Source organism: Globicephala melas, chromosome 19 (genome assembly GCF_963455315.2).
Source record: "Globicephala melas chromosome 19, mGloMel1.2, whole genome shotgun sequence".
In the NCBI taxonomy this organism is placed as follows: Eukaryota; Metazoa; Chordata; class Mammalia; order Artiodactyla; family Delphinidae; genus Globicephala; species Globicephala melas.
In genome coordinates, this window is record NC_083332.1 from 15,322,345 (window position 1) to 15,347,443 (window position 25,099).

Genomic DNA, 25,099 nt, shown 5'->3' on the forward strand with positions numbered 1-25,099 from the left:
TTTCAAAGAGTACAGATTAGTTATTTTGTATAATGTTCTTCAATTTGGGTTTACCTGATGTGTCCTGATCATTTATACATTTTGGGGAGGAAAATCCCATAAATGATGCTACGCTCTTCTTGGTTTATTTTATCAGGAGACACGCAATGTCAATATGTTCCATTACTGGTAATGTTAACTTCCTCCCCCCACCCCCCGCCCGCCAGATCTTAGTTCCCGGACCAGGGATGGAACCAGTGCCCCCTGCATTGGGAGCGCAGAGTCTTAAACACTGGACCACCAGGAAAGTCCCAGGTTTTATTACTTATAGTTTAAATGGTGTCCATAAGATTTCTCCACTGTAGAGTTAATTAATGAGTATGTTCGATTTATCAGTGAATAAATAAAAAGAAGCCAGCTGACAAAGGAGCCTGGGAATTGTAGTGTGCAGAGTCCCAATCCCAGCATTACAGAGAACCATATAGAAGGTTCAGTGTGGGACTGAAACACAGTAAATGAATAACCAGCACATGACCATCTTGGGAATTTCCTTCACCTCTTATGTTGGATTACGGGTTTCCTGGAGCTTATGTCTTCTTTTTTTCTTTATTTAGTCTCACATTTTAATTTTTAAAAAAATCCTCCATTAGCACCTTGAGAGAGATTAATTTGGAATAAAATTTGGGGGCCCTTACAAGTCTAAAACGTCTTTATTCTAACCTCTTTGGGATGATAGCTTAACTAGGTTTGGAATTTTAGGTTGGATATAATTTTCCCTTAGAATTTTGAGAGAATTATACCATTGTCTTCTAGCTTACAGTTTTTATCTTAAAGTATGATGACAATTTGATTTGTATATTGTTGTTCTTTCTCTTTAGAAGCATTCTTAAATGGTTCTCTTCACACCTAGTTTTCTGAAACTTCACAAAGGTGTGCTCTGGTATGAGTCTTTTTGGTTCATTGTATGGGGTATTCAGTGGACCCCTTTATGTCGAAGAATCGTGACCTATATTTCTAGAAATCTTAAATTTTCTGAAATTTTCCTCTATTCAGTTTTCTACTCTCTCTTTCTGGAACCCTTCTCTTTCTGGATGTTGAAATTCCTGATTTTATCTGTTATCTTTCTCATCCTTTATTACCTTATTTTTTAACTTTTTTTCCCCCTACAACTGAGTGATTTCCACAGCTCTTTCCCATATCTGCTATTAAATCTTTAATAATAGGTATTTTATTTTTAATTTCCAAGAGCAGTTTTTATATACATGTTAATTGTTTCCTGGATATAAGATCTCCTCTTACCTCTTGGTGCTATTGTAGGGGGATTTTGGGTGGCTTTTTCCTGTGTGTGTATTTTTCTGTTCCTTAACTGTATTCATTTCCTTACTTCTTTTTTTTTATTGTTTTCATCTGTCTTTCATATTACTAGGTTTACATTTACATAGTGCTAGGCTTTCCCTAGTTTGTTGATTAATACTGTCCATTCATCATTTATTAATAATGCGCTAAAAAGATGACTGTTGCTGGGCTTCAAAACAGGCCACCCCAAGAAATGTCACAATGGCATGTTGATTGTTTTGAATTAAAGTTACTTGAGAAACAGCTAGTGGGGAAAAATGATATAGAAAACACTCTGACCCCCTTCTTTCCCCAGAAAGCAGGAAATAAATCTCCCATGTAAAACTATCCTCCCTATACCAAGAGAATAAAAACCATCTTTATCACCAGAGTTAGGGAATTCAAGGCTAAGAAAGCTGTATAAACGAACTTTTTTACTGCTTCGTTAGTCTGCTCCGCCAAGCACAAGGCCCTTTGTTAAATCTTCACAAATAATTGTTCCTTTGTCAGGGGTTCCATTTCTATGAGACCTTCATGCATATAAAGTAAATTGGGTTTTTTTTCTCCTGTTAACCTGTCTTGAGTCAATTAAATTATTAGACCAGCCAAAAGAATTCAAGAGGGGTGGGGGGGGATTTAATGTAGTAACAATAGGTAGATAGATAGGGCTTGTCAACTTGTGAACTTCAGTATAGATTTCAGACATTTCTTTGTCAGCCCCAAAATGTTAGCATTATAGCTTTTCTCCTAGGCTATTCCATTTCTCCAGAGAAGAGCCTTCTCACCTCTTGACTGCCAGAATTTTGAGGGTCCAATAGTGATGAGGTCCCACCATTTATTCTTTATTTATTTATTTTTAAAACTTTATTTATTTTTGGCTGCATTGGGTCTTCGTTGCTTCGCGTGGGCATTCTCTAGTTGCGGCGAGTGGGGGCTACTCTTCGTTGCAGTGCTGATGGCTTCTCTTGTTGCGGAGCACAGGCTCTAGGTGCGTAGGCTTCAGTAGTTGTGGCACACGGGCTCAGTAGTTGTGGCTCGCAGGCTCTAGAGTGCAGGCTCAGTAGTTGTGGTGCACCGGCTTAGTTGCTCTGTGAGATCTTCCTGGACCAGGACTCGAACCCGTGTCCCCTGCATTGGCAGGCGGATTCTTAACCATTGCGCCACCAGGGAAGTCCCCCGTTTATTTTTTTTATGATTTTTTATTAAAGTATAGTTGATTTACATTCCACTATTTTTTTAATCCCCTGATTTCAGCATGGTGCCTCTGCCATCTGCTTTTCTTCATAGCCTTGTGTCTAAAGCTTCCCTGATTCACTTTCTCTAGGGAATAAATATTCTATTCTTTGCCAGGATGGTGTGGTAGTGTATTATCTATTTCTGCATAACAAATTGCCTTACAATGTAGCAGCTTAAAACAACAGACATCTATTCTCTGAAACAGTTTCTGAGGGTCACAAATCTGGAAATAGCTTAGCTGGGTGATTCCAAGTCAGGGTGTCTTGTGAGGTTGCAGTCAACCTGCTGGCCAGACTTGACTGGGACTGGGACATTTGCTTCCAAGGTAGATGGCTCATTCACATGGTTTCTAGTAGTTCCTTGCTGGCTATTGTCAGAAAGCTTCAGTTCCTTGTTACCTGGGCCTCACAGGGCTGCCTGAGTGCCCTAACGACTGGCTTAATAGATTACCCCAATGACTGGCTTAATAGATTACCCTAAGAGCAAGTGATACAAGAAAGACCACAGTGCCTTTTATGATCTGGGTTCAGAGGTCTCATCCCATCACTTCCACCATAATCTGTTCATTACAAATCCAAAGTCATGAAGATTTACCCTTATGTTTTCTTCTGGATTTTATAGTTTTAGCTCTTATGTTTAGGTCTTTGATCCATTATGAGCTAATTTTTGTATATGGTGTGAGGCAAAGGTCTGACATCATTCTTTTGCATTGATTTTCCCAGCACAGCACCATTTGTTTAAGAGACTGTTCTTTCCCCATTGAATGGCCTTGGCACTCTGGTTGAAAATCAATTGACCATAGATGTATGGGTTTATTTGGGGACTCATTCTATTCCATTGATCTATCTCTATCATTATTCTAGTAACACACTGTTTTGCTTTGTAGTAAATATTGAAATGTATCTCTTCCCCAGTCTCTTGCTTCCTAGGCTTTTCAGTCTGTCTGCTGCTTGCTCTATTATTTTTTTTTCATGGATAGCTGTGTGTAGTATATGCCTTTGAATACTTTTGACAAAAGCCTCCCAGGGGGCCACTCCAACCCTTACAGAGTTCTGAGAGGGGAGAGGAGAAACAAAGGCAAGTCCCTGTGCTGATCACTCAGGGAGCCACCGAACAGGTCAAAATAAGCACAATTCTTTGGGAACAAGTCTGTATTGTCCACTATGGCACCAACAAGCTGCATGAGGAATGCAGGCCACCATACCCACAGCCACCTCTGAGGTGCGATTTAGTAGGTTGGTATGCCAAATGCCACAATTCCTTCTACTGAAATTTAGCAGCTTCTTTCTTCGTTAAGTACTCCCTTCGTTTTTGTAAATTTTAAATTAGATTCAATAGTTATGAAAAGTTGATTCTGACAATTTTTGCCACCTTAATCATTGCTTCATTGGAGGGATGGATCCATGGAGCCCCCTACTCCACCATTCTCAGTGACATCACACCCATTTCTACAAGTTATGCTTTACATATTCTACAGCTCTGTTGTTTGGTACATACACATTTAGGATTTATACATTTGAATAAACATTCCTAAAGGATATTTTCACTAGGTAGAGAACTCTGGGTTGGACAGTTTTGCTTTTTCTTTCACCACTTGAAAAATGCTGTGCCACTTCCTCCATTTCTGATGAAAAATTTGTTGTCATTCAAATTGTTTCCTCCTATAGATAAGGTGTCATTTCTCTTTTTGCTTTCAAGATTTTTTCTTTAGTTTTCAGAAGTTTGATTATAATGTGTCTTGGCTGGGATCTTTTTTTTTTTTTTTTTTAACACTTTGAGTTTTTCTCAGCTTCTTGAATCTGTATGTATGTCTTTTGCCATACTGGGTACATTTTCAGCCATTATTTCTTCAACTATTTATTTAGCCCTGCCCTCTTTTTCCCCCTCCCTGTGGGACCCCTGTGACACAAATATTAGATCTGTTTTTGTTTTCAGTTCATTTTCTCTTTCAAACTGAATGATTTCCATTGTCTGTCTTCAAATTCACTGAGTCTTTCCTCTGTACCTTTCACACTGCTATTGAACCCATCCACTGAGTTTTGTTTTGTTTTTTATATTTTCAATTATTGTATCTTTTTTTTTAGAAGATGTTGGGGGTATGGGTTTATTAATTTATTTTTATTTATTTTTGCTGTGTTGGGTCTTCGTTTCTGTGCAATGGCTTTCTCTAGTTGTGGCAAGCAGGGGCCACTCTTCATCGTGGTGCACAGGCCTCTCACTATCGTGGCCTCTCTTGTTGTGGAGCACAGGCTCCAGACGCACAGACTCAGTAGTTATGGCTCACGGGCCTAGTTGCTCCGCGGCATGTGGGATCCTCCCAGACCAGGGTTCGAACCCATGTCCCCTGCATTAGCAGGCAGACTCTCAACCACTGCGCCACCAGGGAAGCCCTCAATTATTGTATCTTTCAATTCTAAAATTTCCATTTGGTTCTTCTTTTTGTTTTCTATTTCTTTTTTTTTTTTAAAGGGAATTTTTTTTTTTAATAAATGTATTTATTTTATTTATTTATTTTTGGCTGGGTTGGGTCTTCATTGCTGTGTGCAGGCTTTCTCTAGTTGTGGAGAGCGGGGGCTACTCTTTGTTGCAGTGCACGGGCTTAACATTGCGGTGGCTTCTCTTGTTGCAGAGCATGGGTTCTAGGCATACGGGCTTCAGTAGTTGTGGCACCCAGGCTCATTAGTTGTGGCTCACAGGCTCTAGAGCGCAGGCTCAGTAGTTGTGGTGCACAGGCTTAGTTGCTCCGTGGCATGTGGAATCTTCCAGGACCAGGGCTTGAACCCATGTCCCCTGCATTGGCAGGCGGATTCTTAACCACTACACCACCAGGAAAGCCCCATGTTTTCTATTTCTCGCTCAAACTTTCTATTTCTCATTTGTTTCAAATGTGCTTTTAATTGCTCATTAAAGGATATTTATGATGTTTGCTTTACAATCTTCATCAGATCATTCTAACCTGTCATCTGTGTTGGCATCTATTGATATTTTTAATAGAATTTATTTTTTAGAGCAGTTTTAGGTTCAAAGCAAAACATCTTCATTTTATTGGACTTCACTTTATTGTGCTTCACAGATATAGCATTTTTTACAAATTGAATGTCTGTAGCAACCCTGCCTTGAGCCAGTCTATCAATGCCATTTTTCCAACAGCATTTGCTCACTTTAAGTCTCTGTGTCACATTTTGATAATTCTTGCAATATTTCAAACATTTGCATTAATATTGTATTTGTTATGATGATCTGTGATCAGTGATCTTTGATGTTACTACTACAACTTGCTGATGGCTCAGATGACAGCATTTTTTAACTAAGGTATGTACATTTTTTAGGCATAATTCTGTTGCACACTTAGCAGACTACAGTATGGTGTAAACATAACTTTTATATGAACTGAGAAACCAAGAAATTCGTGTGACTCACTTTACTGTGATATTTGCTTTATTGCGGTGGTCTAGAACTGAACTCACAATATCTCCAAGGGATGCCTATATTGATTTTTATTCAAGTTGAGATTTTCCCCATTTTGTGAAATTTTCTAGTTTTCCTGTAATTTTCTATTGAAGTGTGGACATTTGGGGCATTATGAGACTAGATCTTATTTAAACCTTCAGTTTGGGCTGGCTTCCTCTGATACTGTCATAGCTGAGAGAGCTGGAGACAAGACCTTGTTTCTGCCAGCTGTGGGTAGAAGTCTAGGTTCCCAATTCAGCCTTCTTTGACACCTGAGGAGGGGAAGGCCTCCTTGTTATTGCTGAACAGGGATGGAAGTTCCAACTCCCCTTTAGGCATCCACTGGTAATCACCATTTCTGGGATGGATAAGACTATATATTATAACCGTCCCCCAGGTGGTCTCCACTGACACTACAGGGGTTTGTGTGGTCTCATTAACACTGGGCAGTGGTTAAAGTACTGACTTTCCAGTAGGTCTCCCTGAGACCACCCAGTAGAGAGGTTGAGGGATGCAGGTGCCTCATTACTGCTGGGTAGAAGTCCTAGCTCCCCAAAGGGTCTACACTGACACCATGGGTGGGAGTGCTGTCTCATTACCACCCAGTGGGGATAAAAGTCCCAACTCCTTAGTCGTCCTTTTCTGAAACCACCCCTGTGAAGGAGAGGTAGGGTTGGAGCACCTTTACAGCCTGGTGAGGCTTTATACGGCCTTTGCTGGTATGGGTGGGGCCCCTCTTTTCTGTGGTGTTTGGCTTGAGTAGAGCAGCTATTATCTAAAATTTTTTTGTCTTATTAGGCTGTCCCTTTCCTTGTTCTTTGGTTAGAGAACGGGCTTTTTTCTGAGGCTTTTTCTTTCTACATCAATTGGCATTCCAGGGTTGCCAGCTTCTTCAGCTCCAAGAGTCTCAGATGTACAAGGCAAAAAGAAAACCCAGAAAACTAACCACGATTTTATTCCTTAGGTCCCATGGTTCCAACCATGCCCACCTTTCAAAGTCTTGTTTGTTTTCTGTAAATATTCAGAGTTTTTATTTGTTCTCAGCAAGAGAAATAAGGAAAAGTACACCTACTCAATCTTCCTGAAGCAGAAGGCCCTCTTCTATTATTTTTAAATGACTACTTAATCTTATACTGTTTTTTTTTTTTTTTTCCTGGCTGCATTGGGTCTTCATTGCTGTGCGTAGGCTTTCTCTAGTTGCAGCGAGCGGGGGCTACTCTTCATTGCGGTACATGGGCTTCTCATTGTGGTAGTTTCTCTTGTGGAGCACAGGCTCTAGGCGCACAGGCTTCAGTAGTTGTGGCTCGCAGCCTCAGTAGTTGTGGCACACAGGCTTAGTTGCTCTGTGACACGTGGGGTCTCCCCCGACCAGGGCTTGAACCCGTGTGCCCTGCACTGGCAGACGAATTTCTAACCACTGCGCCACCAGGGAAGCCCAATATACTGTTCTTTTCTGGCTCTTTTAAATGTCTATTATACATATAGAGCATATTCTGGATGTATTTTTATGTTTTTCCTTTCATAATCTGTGTCATTTTTCTCAGTCCTTATCAAGCTGTTAAGATTGACTGATTTGGTACTCTGCCATATCCATCCTGCTAATTATAGTTGCTGAGTCCAATTGCTTCATTTTATTGGCCTCTGTTCACTTGTAAAGGGATTGGAATAAATAGCCTTTAGCTTCCCAATTTATCTCTAAAGATGCTCTGTTACAATAATGGTTTGAGAACTAATGGTTAATTCCTAACTGTGTAAACTTCTATTTCCTCATCTGTAAAAAAAAAAAAAAAAATGAAAATGGTTAACTACTAGCTATGTAAATTCTATTTCCTCATCTGTAAAATGTAAATAAGTGACTACACTTCATAAACTTGATGTGAATATTGACACATTATAAAAGACTCAGTGACTGGTAGTTATTATACAAAAACCTATGATTCCTGAGAGGAAAAAGGCAGAGAAGAATAGGAAAGGCTCAGTGGAAGAGTGACAACTGATCTTTGCCTTTGATGAATGTATTTTGATAGCTGGTAATTGACAATTATAATGGATGGACATTCCAAACAGAGGAAAAGGTACAAGAAATGTTGCTAATGTGGAAAAGAGCAAAGCAAGTTCTGGGACCATTAAGCAATCTATGTTTAGTTGACATATAAAGTACATGCTCTAAATTAGTGAGATCAAATTAGAAAACTACAAAACAAATAAAATATGAAAGACCTTGAATAATGTGGTAAGGAGTTCAGTTTTCTTTTCAAGAATTGAAGAATGATAGACATTTATTCTTCATATAGCAATGAGATAAACAAAGTTGTCTTTCAGATTTCTCTGGGAGATAAATGGAGATTGCATGTTTACCCAAAGACCACATTCTGTATAGCTCTATCATCTCAAAAAATTTGCTTCTCTGGCAATTTCCTTCCTGGATTATGTATCAGACTGGAATCTCCCAATTAACTCAGCAACCCAGGGAATCATTTCACTGTTTCCACTAAATGAAGTTAGGAAGAATAAAAATTGGTTCTGGTTACATGTGAAAAGGATGGATGACTGTCTGCAATGGTCCAGAGTCCTTACACCAGAAAGCCAAACAGAACTGTGAGACCTCTTAAGCCCCACTTTCCGGTCCTGTCAGCACAACGTTTACAGTCAACCATATTAACCTGCACTTCCGCTGTAATACTGTCTGTGCCTACATTTCATTTTGCCCTTGGAAATGCCAGTTGTATCACAAACACTGCAAATGTGCTAAACCTCAACAGTAAAGGTTTTACCTCCATTTTCTGCCTTAATTTAGCCATACTTTTTCTAAGGATTTCTCTTCCTCTTTAGGCCTCTAGAGTTGATGTTGCTCATTTCCCATGCTTCACATCCCACGGATCCCAGAAAAAGGGTGGGTGTTATTTTTTATTGCCTACACATTTGTGTCCCTCATTCTCATATAAAAGTCCTTCAGTGAGAGCTATGTCATATGCTTATATCCCTTCCTGTAAGGTCGGATCTTAACAAACGGCACCGCGAAACAGAAAGCTTCAAGTGAGCTTTATTAGGGAGCGCTCCCGGGCGAGGTTCACTGGTCCGAGAGAAAGGGGCCAGAGAAGTCGCACCCGGGGACGAGGGTCGGGCAAGATTTTATAGGGGAAAAAGGGAAAGGGGTGTGGTGAATCTGGGAGGGCGCAGGGTATTCCTTATTTGGTGGTCTTTTCGGGTATCCTGGGGGACCGTTAGTCCCGCCCCTCGAAAGGCGGTAAGGCTGGGCTGGGTTCCAGGTCAGTTCCTGGAACTGGGTGGTCCGAAATGTCTCCAAGGCAGTTTCTGGAACTGGGTGGTCTTCGGTCTGATGCAACCTGTGAATATTGTGTTCCCCTGCCTCGGGCCAGTTGGCCTTACACTTCCTATACTTCAAACTACTGTAACCTGTTCAAAACTCATTCTGGGAATATAGTTTTGAGAAAAACTTATGGATCTAAGCTTTTTTTTTTTTTTTTTTTAAATTGTTGCATTTCAGCTAGACTTGCTGTAACTCATGCTGGTAGTTTTAAGGACTTATGTATCTATGCTTATTTTCACAGATACTGCTGTTTCAACTAGGTTTACTGATTTCCAGGTTGTGGGTTATATTATGCTTCCCAAAAAGATATGTTTAAGTCCTAACCCCAATACCTGTGAATGTGACTTTATTCGGAAATAGGGTCTTTGCAGATGTAGTCAAGCTAAGATGAGATCACACTGGATTCAGGTGGGCCCTAAATCCAATAATTTGTCATAAAGAGAAGTTTTGGACATACAGAGGAGACAAGGGGAATAGGATCATGTGAAGAGATTGGAGTGATGCAACTACAAGCCAAGGAATGCCTGGGGCTACAAAAGTTGTAAGAGGCAAGGAAGGATTCTTCCCTAGAACCTTCAGAGGGAGCATGGCCCTGATCACACCTGTGGGTTTTGGACTTCTAGCCTCCATAATTGTGAGAGAAGAACAAAATACCACAAACTTGGTGGCTTATCAAAATATCTGGTGGCTTGTTTTAAGCTTTGTGGTACTTTGCTATGGCAGCCCTAAGAAACAAACATTCCTCAGTGACTGAAAACTTCAACAGCAGTTTTTGAATTTTCTCTCTCTCTAGTTCCATTATCATTATCTGCATGGAAAACTTACCCAATTGGCTTGTCCGCCTCTTCTGTCATATACTTTCACAATGGTAGAGAATAGTAACGAAGGAGCACATATCATGTGCATTATAAACTTAAGTTTAAAAAGGGAAAGTATATGTCACTTTCATTTATGCAATCAGATTTGAAAGCTTAAAATACTACCAAACTTATTCCAGTAGGACTCCAAATTGGCCAAACAGGAATTCTACAAGGAATGCCATAAATGGACTTTTGTTGTTCACTTTTGGTACACAATAAAAGATAGAAAAAATAAAGACACATTTTTTAAAAGATAGAAAAAAATAAAAGGAAAAAACTCAAAATCATCCATAATCCCAGCTATTCAGGATTACCACTCTAACATTTGCTAACCATCCTTCTTCATATTTTATTCTGAACGTGTACAGAAAGTATATTTGTATAGAAATGGTTACTTATTTTACATCTTGTTTTGTTGCCTTCCCTATCACACTGTAGAAAATTCTGTATTTCTATTGCACTGTAAAAACACGAGGGCAGTGGAGAAAGTGACCTGAGGGTAATAAAATGTGCAACTTACACATAGCCCTCTGAGAAGGCCAGGCCTGAATGGTTATATATAATTGATGGGTGAGGAAATAGTGCCCTGAGTAGGAAAAGCCAGGTCTAGGGCATGACACAATTTGGGCCAGCTCCCATCTCTTTCAAAGAACTCCATCTCCCATCATTTTAGGCATTCAATAATAAGGGATTAAAAAATGATGGAAATGATCATGAGTTTCTCTTGCGTTGGCTTTGCTCCTGATAGTTTTAAAATACCTGGTTAATTTGTCAATTTCTCTCTGTAGTTCTTTTAATTTGTTTAATATTCTCAGGCTATATTATTTAGCAACATACATGATTAGAATTATATCTTCCTTAGTGAATTGAAATGTTTACTGTTCTCTAGTGACTTTATCTCTAGTAATGTTTTCCTTCAAGACTACTTTGTCTGTTATTTAAATACGACAGCTTTCTTTTAGATACCATTTGCCTGGCATATCTTTTTCTGTATTTTTCACCTTTCTGTTCTTATCTTTTTAGAGATACACTTTGTAAAATGGCTTATAGCTGCTTTTACAAAAGAATCCTATTTCATGATCTTTACTTTTAACTGAAAAGTTGAGCCTATTTACATTTCCTTGATTAATGATGTACTTAGATTTATTTCTACTATTCATTATATGGTTTCTACTTATCTCCCATTTTTGTTGTTTCCTCCTCATTTTCCTGCCTTTCTTTGGGTTGGTTTTTTTTCTCACTCCATTATGTTCTTCTACTTTAGAAGTTTTCTCTCCCTGCCACCCCTCCTTCCCTTTCTTAGTGGCTACCCTGGTTATTTCAGCACGTACACTTAAATCAGTACATCTGCCATCTTCCTGAAATAAAAGGATCTTACAATGCTTTAACCCAGAAACTCATTCACAAAAGTTTGCGTCTCAATACTTTAGTTTTGTTAACGCCACAAAACAGACATTATCATGGTTTTATAGTCACTATTACTTAATAAAAACATTTATATTAAACATCCTTTTGTATAAATATTCAACCCTTGGTATATTTTAGTCTGGTCTCCGGTATTTTCTGTTTTACATATCAACCTATTTTCTACAAAATTCCTGATGTAGCATTGCTAGGAATTCCCTGGCTGCATATGCTAATTAACACAGCTAATGCAGATGTGCCCTAAAGTTCACTCCTCTAACCATCTGCATTTTCAGTTCTGTAGGATGACAATCTCATTATATAGAACTTTCATTCAATAACATACTCTCAAAATTTCATGTGTGATACTCGTATGTGAATAAATGTCTCTCAAGTCTGATATTCATCTTAGGGTAGAAAAATAATCATTAGAGAAAAGCCATCATTAGTATGTTCTGGGTCAATTCCACAATACCCTCCTTCCCTGCCCCAGGGCACGCAGTTCAAATTGGACACATCTTAGGAATGTCTGAAATGAGGGGTGACTGTTGAGGAAAAAGGAATTTTTACTGAAAAGTTCGAGACTTAATTAAGATATATTTCATTGGGGACCTATGAGCATGCTTCAACACTTCAGTATGAGAGACCTCCTTTATCTCCTCAAATCTTGCACATTCCTTCCTCCGCTTTCGATCTAACCAATTTCATCTTTCACTGAGAAAATACAATTAACCAAACAGAAACTTCCTTTTATTCTCCCCACCACCAAATTCTCAGATCTGCTTCCACTGACACTTATATTCTCTTCCCTCCTGTTCAGGGAAAGTAACCCAGTTCCTATCAACCACTAACTGGGTCATCTCTGCAACAGCTCATCTTCTCCCGGCCTCCCAAATACTTTTGTCCTGACGTGTTACCTTACAGTTTACAAATATACTCTACCCAGCTTTAATAACAAACCAAAACCAAAGAATCAAAACTCCCTTCCTTTATCTCACATCTGCCTCAAACTAACTTACCTCTGGGCTTCTAGTGAAACACTTAAAGGGTAGTCTACTCGTGCTGCCACTCTTCCTATCTTTACGTTCACCCTTTAACTCTAAGAATGATAAACATTTATCGAGCACTTAACGTGCTGAGTACTAAGATTTTTTTTAAATGTTAATTATTTCTTAATCCTTACAACTCTATGAGAAGATGATGTACTGGAGATAAGGCAACTGAGGCACAAATGCTACAAAACTTGCAGAAAGCCTCAGAAATAGTGGCAGGAACAGTTTTCAAACATGAGAGCAGAGCCAAGTTCTTATCAATTTACCCTGTGCTAAAGCAATGTGGTTTATGACCTCCGCAGTCCACCAAAAAGGCTTCTGAACAGGTTTACAGTGGCCTACATACTGCCAAATTTAAAGGACACTGGCTCATCATTTAATTTTGTAGTAAAATCAACAGAATGACCATTTCTATCTTCATATACTTAGTTTCCTTGGCTTCTAAGACACCATACTCTAAATAGGCTCCTGCCTCATTAGCATAGGAGATCAGCTGCTTTTCTTTCCTCTGCGTGACTTCTAAACATTGGAGAGTAACAAGGCTCAAACCTAGGCCTTCTTATTTCCTCTAAAGACTGTACTTTACCTCAGGAATCTTATCCTATCACCTGTCTTTAATACTATCTGAAGGCTTATGATTCCAAATTCTCTGATTCCCACTTAGTGTCAAACAAGCTTTTCAAATCTAACAAACACACCTCAAACCAATTCTTTTTTTTTCTTAAAGGAAACTTCTTTTTTTGATGTGGACCATTTTTTAAGTCTTTATTGAATTTTTGTTACAATATTGGTTCTGTTTTATGTTTGGTTTCTTGGCCGCGAAGCATGTGGGATCTTAAGCTTCCCGGCTGCATTGGAAGTCTTAACCACTGGACGGCCAGGGAAGTCCCTCTCAAACCAATTCCTGATTCTATTTCCTCCCAAACTGCTTCTCCATGGCCCCTAATATCTTAATCAGCTAGCTGTAGAAGTTAAAAGTTGGCATTGTACTTGATGTCTTCCTGTTATCATGTACTTCATAAGTCCTGTCAGCTCGCCTCCAAGTAAATCTCACAACTACCCATTTCCATCCATCTCCAATGCAACATCTCTATCCTAACCTCTGTTACCTTGCTTCAGTGATTGATTACTCAGCCTCTAAAATGGCCACTCTGCCTCTCTACTCTTGCTCCCATTTCAACCCACTCTTCACAAAACATCAAATGATCTTGTCAAAATGTCAATCATACTGCCACACTCAAGTCTCCTTTGGCAGATTCTCATGGTGCTTAATAAATCAAGTCTTTGATGCAATGGCCTATGACCCTTACATTATATGCTACATGGCTGTATCTTCAGCCACATCGTACACTTCCCCTGCCTCCCCAGCACACACAAGAGCACTAGTTAGATCTTAAGACGGCAGCAGCATGTTGTTTTGATATTCATTATGTATCTACTAAATGGCATGCAACAGGTAAGTAGGCAAATTATTCGCCGAAGTTTGCAAGCGCCATCTCTCCCATCTATTACACTGAAGTTGTCACAAAAAGCCGTTAACTTGCTTTATAGTCTTAGCTCACCACTAGATATAAAACACTAAGCTTGTCACTTACCTCTCATTTTTTCTAGATATAAAATGGAGAAATAATACTCTACTACCCAGTGGAGCTGCTGTGAAGACCATCAGTTCTCAAAGTGTGGCCCCTGGCACAGCAGCAACCTGGGAACCTGTTAGAAATTCAAATTCTCAGCCCCCATCATGCCAGATTTACTGAATCAGGAACTCTTGAAATGGGACCCAGCAATAAACCCTCTAGATGATTCTAATGTACACTGAAGTTTAAAAATTTAGATGAAAACACTGGGGAAAAAAAAAAAGTAGAGCTAAATAAATGCCAGGTTATGTTGTTATCACTGCCTTGTATGACAATATGGTGTTTGTTATGCACCAGTGGTAAATAGTAAAATTACAAAGTCAGGTTTTTCATAAAATAACTTGTGTTGGCTCTTTTAAACACAGAACACCTTAAACGTGAAATACACATATGCAGTATGTAAGCAAGGAAAGCAGAGATAGTATTGCTTAAATGACAGATATAACTAAGGAATACCTGAAACAGTTGATGAAATGTTATCACTGAAAATTAGGATACTTGAGATTTTGTTGGGCTTGGGGCAAGGATAAAGATGTTTAATGGTCCCTCACATGGTTTGGGTATGATATAAGGTAGCTATTAATATGTATCCTGGCAACGTGGGCAATGTGGGAGTAACCACAATTTATCTTATAAATCTTGACTAATAATGATTCAGGTTTACAATAATCTGGACACTTGTATCTATTAGGATAGAGTAAGACAGATGTACTTATTAGGAAGTTCAGGTCATCTGCCTCCTGACATATTAAAATGACGATTCTGGGGCTTCCCTGGTGGCGCAGTTGTTGAGAGTCCGCCTGCTGATTCAGGGGACACGGGTTCGTGCCCCGTTCCGGGAAGATCCCACATGCCGCGGAGCGGCTGGGCCCGTGAGCCATGGCCACTGAGCCTGCGCGTCCAGAGCCTATGCTCCGCAACGGGAAGAGGCCACAACAGTGAGAGGCCCGCGTACCGCAAAAAAAAAAAAAAAAGAAAGAAATAATCAAAACCTTTACTTTTAATGCATATGCTGTTCCCATGGAAATTTACAGGACAGGAAAATGGTCATTCCAAAGTCAGTTTATCTGAAAAACACAAATTATATGAAGTCTGTGTGTGTATCCTTATTTAAACTAAATGTTCTTAAAAATTCCTAAGCTCAAATGATGTCACAAAAGTGTTAGAAACGTGTAGACCATATAGTGTACACTATATCATGTAAAAATAAATTAAAACAGATTTGGATTATGCTGTCATTTTTAATTTTAATAAAATAGATAATTTCATACTACATAGAGAGCAAGTCCATCCACTCATCGATAAAATTTTAGAAATACTTTCTATAAAAAGTTTAGTAGCTGATTGCAAATGAATCCATTAGAACATGATTTCTATAGGTACAGTGTTCCCATCCTCACCCCCATTCTTGTTAATTTTGAGAAAATTTAAAAATACAGAAAAGTACAAAAAATAAGACAAGATATCCATAAACCACAATCCAGAATTAACCAGTATTTCAATATATTTTCTTGCAGTCTTTTTTTTTTAAAGAGAAATGGACGTTTATATATAAAACTGAAGTCCCCTCTAACCAATCCAATCCCCCCCCTCTCCCACACGCATTCCCTTCCCTTCTCCACTCTTCACAGGCAACCACTATCAAGAGTTTGGTCTGTATCCTTCCAAACCATTTCAAAAACATTTAAAAAACATACATACATATATGTATCCATTACCAATATATAGCACTGAAATTTTGAGGGAAGTTTTATTCAAATTTACAAAACTGTCATCATAATATATGTCATTCTGCAACTTTATCTTTCCCCCTCAACGTGATTTTTGAGATCTTTCTCTGTAATACATATAGATCTCATTTATTACATTTTACAGATATACAGTATTCCATCATAAGTACTTTCCATTTTGTTGCTGATGGGCATTTAAGTTGTTTCCAATTTATGACTACTACATATCATGCCACAGTAAATAGCCTGGTACACATTTCCTGAGCATACAAACTCAGACTAGAATTGCTAGGTGTTTTTCAATTTGCTATAAGGAATGTTTCCCAACTCCCAAGGTCATAACCATTTTAGTATATAGCTTTTTCATATTACTATTTTTAACCTAACCCCCCTGGATCTTACCTTTGTGTATAGTTCGTGTTTTTTTTTTTTTTTTGTCCCTTGGAGAACAAATTACCTCCAAATCATTTTTTAAATAGTCCCATTATATTCTCATCTCCTGATGCCATTTCTATATTATAAATTCTAATAAATGCATAGGTGTTTCCAGAATCTCTTCTGTTCTGCTAAATCAATACCATAAAGGTCTCTTCCTTTCTAATACTTGCAACCTTTTTTTTTTTTTTACATTGGTGAAGATCTCCAGATCCATGCAGACGGCAATGTTAAACATGTTTTCCATTCCCAATTTTAGTGGAAATGCATCTAAAGTTTCAGCATTACCTGTGCTGTATGTTTTTTTTTTTTTTGCTGGATATTATACAAATGTCTTTCTCTTCAGGATGAATTCTCTGGTATCCTTTAAGTTTTTAGCTTTTGTTTCTCTCATTTGTGATGCTTTCCTTCAGAATGATTATTTCTGATATGTTATGAGATGTAAATTCCTGATGAACACCTTTCATGATATCCACAGGTTTTTAATGAGTATGAATTTTCTGGTGTCTAATATGGTGTGATTTTTGGCTGAAAGCTTTCCCACATTCACTACATTGATAAGGCTTCTTACCTGTGTGTATTCTCAAATGTAGAGCAAGGGTTGAGAATTGAGAGAAAGCTTTCCCACACTCATTACAACCATAGGGTTTCTCACCTGTATGGCTTCTCACATGCACCGTAAGAGATGAACTTTGAGAGAAGGCTTTTCCACATACATTGCATTCATAAGGCTTATCACCTGAATGAATTCTCACATGTACAATAAGTGACGTTCGCTGAGAGAAGGCTTTTCCACATTCATTACATTCATAGGGTTTCTCTCCAGTGTGAATATTTTGATGTTTTATGAGGTACTTCTTCTGACCAAAAGCTGTTCCACATTCACTACACTTAAAGGGTTTCTCTCCAATATGAATTTTCTCATGCTCAGTAAGGTTTGATTTGCCACTGAAAGTTTTCCCACACTCCTTACATACAAAGGGCTTCTCTCCTGTGTGAGTTCTCTGGTGTCTGATGAGGTTCGACTTCTGAATGAAAGCTTTCCCACAATCCTTACACTCAAAAGGTTTCTCTCCAGTGTGAATTTTCTGATGGGTAAGAAGGTTTTCCTTCTGGCTGAAGGATTTTCCACATTCATTACATTCAAAAAGCTTCTCTCCAGTATGGGTATTTTGATGTTTAATAACATACTGCTTTTGGCTGAATGCTTTTCCACATTCATTACATTCAAAAGGTTTCTCTCTATTATGAAAATGCTCATGCTCAGTGAGAGTTGATTTGTGGCTGAAGACTTTCCCACATACCTTACAGGCAAAGGGGTTTTCCCCACTACAAATTCTCTGCTGACTGAGGTGTGACATCTGAATGGAAGCTTTCCCACATTCACAAGATTTCTCTCCAGTATGAATTTTTTGATGAATGAGAATTTGCTTTCAGCTGAAGGTATTTCCACATTTCTTACATTTGTAGGGCTTCTCTGTGTATGACCTTTCAAATGCAGAGTAACAGACAAGGTTCAAGAGAAAACTTTATCATACTTAGTACCTTCAAAGCTTTCTCTTCAACTCTAAATTTTCTAATACTCAAATGAAGTTTTGTTACATTCACTGGTTTCTCTCCAGTATGAATTTTCTTCTACTCAATGAGATTTATTATCTAGCTAAAGGCTTTTCAATATTCCTTAGAAGCACAGGGTTTCTCTCCAGCCTGACTTCTACATTTATGAGGTGCAACATGTGAGTGAAAGTTTTACCACATTCAGTAAATTCATAGGTTTTATCTCCAGTATGAATGCTCTGATATCATATGGGGTTCAAAATTTTTTAAATGAAGGCATTTCCACACTGATTTACACCTAAAGGGGGTTATTACCACAAGGAGTAAGCTGTGGCAGGATCTCCAAACTAATTGATGATTCTTTCCTACACAACTAAGTCTAAATTGTGTTTCAAACTCTTTCTAGGTTAAGTTGAAAAAGGTGTTGCCTTAAAAGATATAAGGTTTGAGATCAGAGGAAGTATTTTTCCAATTTTCTTATATTCACTGCTTTTTTCCTCAGTCTGTACTTTACTGGAGCTGGATGCAACTTGCCTCCCAAGTCTTGTTGCCTCTCTATCTGCTCATCTTCTTCTCAGGCTTCTTCTAAAATGGAGTACAAAGAATCATCATTTAAAGGAGTCAATGTGCTTAGAACTGTGGCTGGCACATGGTAAGCACTCAATAAATGTTAGCTTTATGTTATCATCATTATGAATTTTCCCATTACTAATAATAAAATTTCAGATTGTGCTTTTGGGGATGAACTCGGGTAGCCCACCTCAACAGTATGAAAGAATCCTCATGACCAATGTCTCCAACTAAATTTTGAGAAGGAAACCTTTATAGAGGACCCCTGGTTGAAAATTAACATTCATACGTACATAAAGCTTAGATTATTCTTTAAAAATAATCTTTCTTATTTCATAATCCAGCAAATTGAATGTAACAAAAAATGAGGAATTAACAAACAGGATAAAGAGGTGACCACATAAAATTAAGAAAGTCTACCTGGGATTCTTAAGAAATGGAAAAAGGAAAAATCAACTGCTTCCTTCTAAAACTCCATTAAAATGACAAGAAAAGGGAAAACGGTACAAACTCACAAGAAAAAAGAATATGATAGGAGACATCAATACACACAGGTATTAACAAAATTTTTGATAACATAAAGTACATGGAAGATTTTCAACACACAGAAGAGCTGAGGAAGTTCAAATAACATAAAGGTATTCCAGAAGAGGATGCCAATGTCAAGCAAGCCAATCTGTGCCACAAAATATCAGAAAGATTCAGGAAATGAAGGGAAATCAAGTATCTCAAAAGAAGGAATGAAGGATTGTTGCTGGGTTAAAAAAAAAAAAAGGTGTGAGTTGCAGCTGGACCTCTACTGTCAGTCAGGAGGACAAAGGACCACTCCTCTGTAAGAAATGGAAGTTATTCTTTGCAGAAATTTAATCAGAGTAGCTCTAGTCTCAGGGACACTCAACAAATGAGATGACAGGTGCTATACTGAAATCAACAGGATCTATATGTAATATGGTGAAACCTCCAGTTCCATTATGCAGCTGATGCCAAAAATTGTTGGCAACCTGTGAGCAGGATATGAAAGGACCTTTTTCTGGACAAACTGAAAGGCCAGTGAAAAACTTAAACAGGATGCCCACCATCTAAGATGATACTTGTTGCTTGTACTCTTTTTTTTTTTTTTTTGCTGAAACGAACTACCTGGCCACACCTGAGTTCATGAGAGTAAGGCAGTATAACGCTTCTGCAGGAGGAGACCCTGAGTCCATGAGGCATTCTATTTTTCACCCACTAAAGCCTACCAGATGACTAGAAGCACCCAGGTATGAAAGAGCTTACGTTTTAGTGAATCATTCTTAAGTATGACTGTGCAGCCAGTGTTCCACACACATTAGAGGAACCCCACTAACATGACAGATCAACATTGAGAGAAAAAAGAAAGTCAAAGGAAATAAAGGTAAGGCACAGCAAACAACAAAACCCTAAAAACCAATCAGTTATGAGAAGATATTTTATCAGTGAAACAATAACAGGATTCTGTAAGCAAGAAGCAAAAAGAAAAAGTTCCCTTACAAATTAAGACTGGGGTTGAGGGGGTGGTGAGGGGGAAGGTGGTAAAGTAGACTGTATTACCATTCACCAATAACAGAGTCTCCTAAGCACAGAGGGGTCATACTGTTAATATGAGCACAGGTGACAAGTGTGATTTCCTAGTAGAAGTTTTGTTTGTTTGTTTTTTTGGGGGGGCACGCCTCAGCTTGCAGGATCTTAGTTCCCTAAAACCAGGCATCCAACCCGGCCCCCAGCAGTGAAAACGCTGAATCCTAACCACTGGAATGCCAGGGAATTCCCTCTAGAGACTTCTTTTTTCCCCTCTTTTTTTTCTTTCTTTCCTTTTTTTTTTTGGCCACACCACGCAGAATGTAGGATCTTAGTTCCCTGACCAAATATCGAACCTCTGTGCCCTGCAGTGGAAGTGCGGAGTCTCAACCACTGGACCTCCAGGGAAGTCCTCTCTAGAATTCTTAAAAGGCCCACTTGGTACCCCACACAATGAATAATAAAGATGCATACCTAGACACATCACTGTGACATTTCAAAACAGAAAAGAGGCCATAAATGCTCTCAGAAAAAAGAACATATATCATTCAAAGAAAAAGGAATCAGAATAAAATTTCCCAACAGAAAGGAAGCTAGAGAGAAAATTCTGAGAGAAAAATTTTAAGCTTAGCCTATCAATCTAATAAGACAGTCAAATAAATCCATTTTTCAGATATGCAAATGCCCAAAAATGCACCTTTTCTCCCAGGATGGTACTAGAAGATGTGTTCCATCAAAATTAGTAGAGAAGGCAACAGATATAGAATCCAAAAAAGAGGGGATGAATAGGGGAAAAAGTGAAAAAAATTTCTATGATAATGGTGATGAAAAGCTATAAGGTAAGAGCTGACTATCAAGTCAGAGTACAGCCAGTCTAGACTGAAGCAGGAAGACAAAAATTCTAAAAGTAATATCTCTAAGGGGAAAAATGGAAGGAGATTTCCCAATGCATCTGACCATGTGGAAACAAGTATTGAGAGGGCTTTGAACTATTCTGAAGAAAGTCCAAGGGAGTCTGTGCTAAATATAGGAAACCAAGCAAGGAAAAGCACTTAGGCAAATCATCTAAGTTGTGAGCTAAACCTAGCCACTTTTCTCATGAAGCACCATTTTTTACTTTATTTTATGGAGCACCACTAATTTGCTTTAAATAAATTAATAAATGCCTTACAAACTATGGTTATTAAGCCTTGGGTATTGTTTGCCAGGAACTTCCTTCAGACAGAACAAAGTAAGACATCATCATCTCAAGGAAAACAACTGACAGTATATGTTGCCAATGATAGAATTCAAGTTTTCAAACAAAAATTAGAATTTTGGAAAACCACAAATCCTCCACCATGAGACTGATAGCTTTTCAATACTTAAAAAACTTTTCTGGGCTTCCCTGGTGGCGCAGTGGTTGAGAGTCCGCCTGCCAATGCAGGGGACACGGCTTCATGTCCCGGTTTGGGAAGATCCCACATGCCGCGGAGCGGCTGGGCCCGTGAGCCATGGCCGCTGAGCCTGCGCGTCCGGAGCCTGTGCTCCGCAGTGGGAGAGGCCACAACAGTGAGAGGCCTGCATACCGCAAAAAAAAAAAAAAAAAAAACTTTTCTAATGAGACTGGTGATGTTAACAAACTGTGATGTTTTGATATTGTATAGTGAGATACATCAACATTTTAAAGATCTCCATAATTCAACAGACAAACGCATATTACAAAATCATGCATGGGTAAGAGATCCATTCAAAGTTTAAGACAAACCAATGGATTTTACGTAAGAAAACAAGAAAATGTGTTTCAAATTTCACATTATGGCTAACCTTAAAAAAAATGATCACTTGTCAAGTGTTGGTATAGTACCAAAGAATATTTACAATTATCTGAAAAGGCTACTAAAATACTTCTCCCTTTTCTAACTACATCTGTGTGAAGCCACAATTTTTTAATATACTTCAACCAAAACAACAGGTTACAATAGCAGATTCTGCTATCTCCTATTAAGCCAGACAATAAAGATATTTACAAACATGCAAAACAATGCCACTTTTCTCACTAAATTTTTTTATTTTGGAAAATTGTTATTTTTATTAAGAAACAATGTAAGTTTATATGTAATGGGTTTTTTTTTAATTAATAAATGTTTCTAAAAGTTTCAATTTTTTGTTAAATAAAGTAAACATCACAAAAGTCCACATAATAAACCAAAGCTCTTTGCGGGTCCTCAAGTTTTAGGACTGTAAATTTTATTGCTATTGGGTACTGGGTTTCCTTCTGTGGTGATGAAAATGTGATAATGGTGATGACTGCATGACTTTGTGAATATATGAAAAACTACTGAACTGTATACCCTAAAAGGGTAGATCTGGTTAGCTGAATTATATCTTAATAAAGCTGTTATGTAAGAAAAAGAAAAAAAAAATGTGAAGAGTTCCTAAGACCAAAAAACTTTGAGAACCTGATGCTCAAAACATTTCTCATTATTCATTCCACAAATACCTTCTTCTTTCCTACTATGTGCCTGGCACAGTTCTAAGCTCCAGGGATAAACAGTACTGAATAAAACAGACAAAATTTTCTGCACCCATCAAGTTTATATTCTAGTGGACAGAGACAAATAATAACCAAATGAAGGAGATGGTTTGTTAACAAGTTTTAAGTGATATGGGGTAAAATTAGGGAAGGGATAGAGTTTCAATTTCAGATGGAGAGGCCTCTGAGAAGGAAGATTCAAGACATGAAGGAAGAAAGAGTGATCTGGAGGAAGAGCATTCTAAGCAGTAGTTAAGTAAGTTCAGAGGCCCTGAGGAAAAGCCTGCCAAGCATGTTAAATATGCAATCAGTGAGTCACAATTACACATATTATGTTCCTTATATCCTTTGGCTTAGCTTGATCCCCTCCTATTTTTTACACTTCTTAGAATTCACAGAACCTCCTGGAAGCAGCTCCAGTAACATGCTCTTAAAAAGACTTCTCCAATCTTGTCTCTTACTTCTAAACATCTTTCCCTTAACTACTAATCACAATCACATTCACTTTTCTTAAAATAAGTGTTTCATATGAAATATTTTTAAACCCAAACTTGTATGTAGCTAAGTCTTAGCATGCTAACTATAATCTGAGATGCTGGATTGCAGTAACAGCTCCACTCTTTTCTTTGGATGGCTGATAGCAAGTATTTTTTAAATATAGGGGGCATTACCAAGGGGGAAAAAAGGAGGGGAGGACAGTTTAGAGTTTAAAGACTAAAAAGACAACAACAAAACCCAAAGTTTAAACCTTGACTGGATTCTGGTATTTAAAAAAAACTATAGAGGGAGCTCCCTGGTCGTCTCGTGGTTAGGATCTGGCGCTTTCACTGCTGTGGCCTGGGTTCAATCCCTGGTCAGGGAACTGAGAACCCACAAGGCTCGAAGAGGCCAAAAAGAAAAAAGAAAAAACCTACAGAAAGTATTTTGGAGATAACTGGGGAATCTGAATATGGACTATTACACAATATTAGCACATTATGACTAATCATCTAACGTGTGGTAACGGTATTTTTGTTATATAGAGGGATGCCAGTATTTTTAGAAAATGCTTACTTAATTTTTTAGGAGTGAAATGTCATGCTGTTTGTGTGCTGTAGTGCACACAATACACATGCACTGGAATACAGATACATCAAACATGGCAAAATACTATTGAATCTGTGTGGTGGGTATAGAGGAGATCACTGTACTCTTCTTTCAGTGTTTTATGGTGTTTGAAGATGTTAAGAATTGATTAAAAAAACAAATCTTCCACAATAATAATTCAGATTATTTAACAAGTTACCACATGTGTAATCAAAACTGCAAACAGAAAATATAAAACATGGGCCTTCCTTTCAACAAGTTCATAAGATATCCAGACATAAAAAAAAAAAAAAAAACACTTAAGATGGTATTTACTAAGGACTTTTGAATTTCTGTGGAAAATGTGAAGCAGGATGGACAATCAGAGGGGAGATCAAAAGAAGAGGAAGTAACAGGTTTAAATAAGCAGGAACTAAATAGGTAGGATATTTCATAATCAAAGGCCAAGATTCAAATAATTTTATAGAAAGGAAATATGTTCACATTTATATTCACATGGTTGATATGCCCTCTCTTGATTAGAGCAAAGTATATCTTTTAAAAGGTTTGACTGACCATATCACAAGGACCATAAGAAAAGAAATAATCCAGACCTAATTTGAAAATGGTTTGAAGTAACGTCTGGACCTGAAATAATGAGCTGAAATCTCTAATTTGGGTACGATATTAATGATTTCACGGTCTGACACAATGAAAATGAAGTTAATTGGACAGTTGTTTATCCCGTAAACAGGTAAAATCATGGTGGGCAAGACAAAAAGCCTGGAGGTGCCAAAATAAAAATTGATATTTATAGAAAGAGTTACTTCTAACTTCAGAACGAATGAGTCACTTTCTAGGGATCAGTTTATAAAGGGAAGAAGGAAAGGCAGAATACAAAGTTCCAGAAGCCACCTCCAGTAAGAGGATGGGGGGGGAGGGCTCAAAAGATAAGGAAACACTTAAGACAGAAAAAGCAACATCTCAGGCCATCAAAGCACCAATCAAGCTGAAGTGGGAGAGAATTCCTAGAGGAGGGACTCAAACATAACATAAATAGATGCTTTCTTCTAAAACGATAAAGACATCTCTGCTCACTTTATGCCTGTGAAGGAGAAAGATAAAGAGGAAAAAAAAAAGGGAAAACTGCATTGTTGATAAGAGTAGGAAGTAGCTATAATTCTAATGTCTTATGAGAAAGGATATGAGTGGGCAGCTGCCATTGCTGTTTTTACGAAGAGCTCTCATGCACAATGCTCTCCAAAAACAAAAGGCACAGCTTCAAGGGCCATTATCACTACCTCCTTGTTTCTAACAACAGAATCCAGGAATGTAGGCTGGATGCAGGAGACTTGGTGGACACTCTGGCATCCCTGGGTGGTAAGAAAAGTTAAGACTGAGCAAGGA

At 38.2% G+C, this 25,099-nt stretch overlaps 1 protein-coding gene across 7 annotated transcripts in view; it reads right to left on the reverse strand.

Annotated features, from left to right (window-relative positions):
- Positions 1-15,350: 15,350 nt before the first annotated feature.
- The window catches only part of ZNF146 (zinc finger protein 146), a 72,804-nt gene continuing 63,055 nt past the window's right edge, over positions 15,351-25,099 (reverse strand). For all 7 annotated transcript variants that reach the window (XM_060288857.2, XM_060288856.2, XM_030874764.3 and 4 more), the window contains one exon: positions 15,351-18,591. In XM_060288857.2, coding sequence (XP_060144840.1) covers positions 16,932-17,810 — 879 coding nt within the window. In that variant the 5' untranslated portion in view covers positions 17,811-18,591 and the 3' untranslated portion in view covers positions 15,351-16,931. The remainder of the gene's footprint in view (positions 18,592-25,099) is intronic.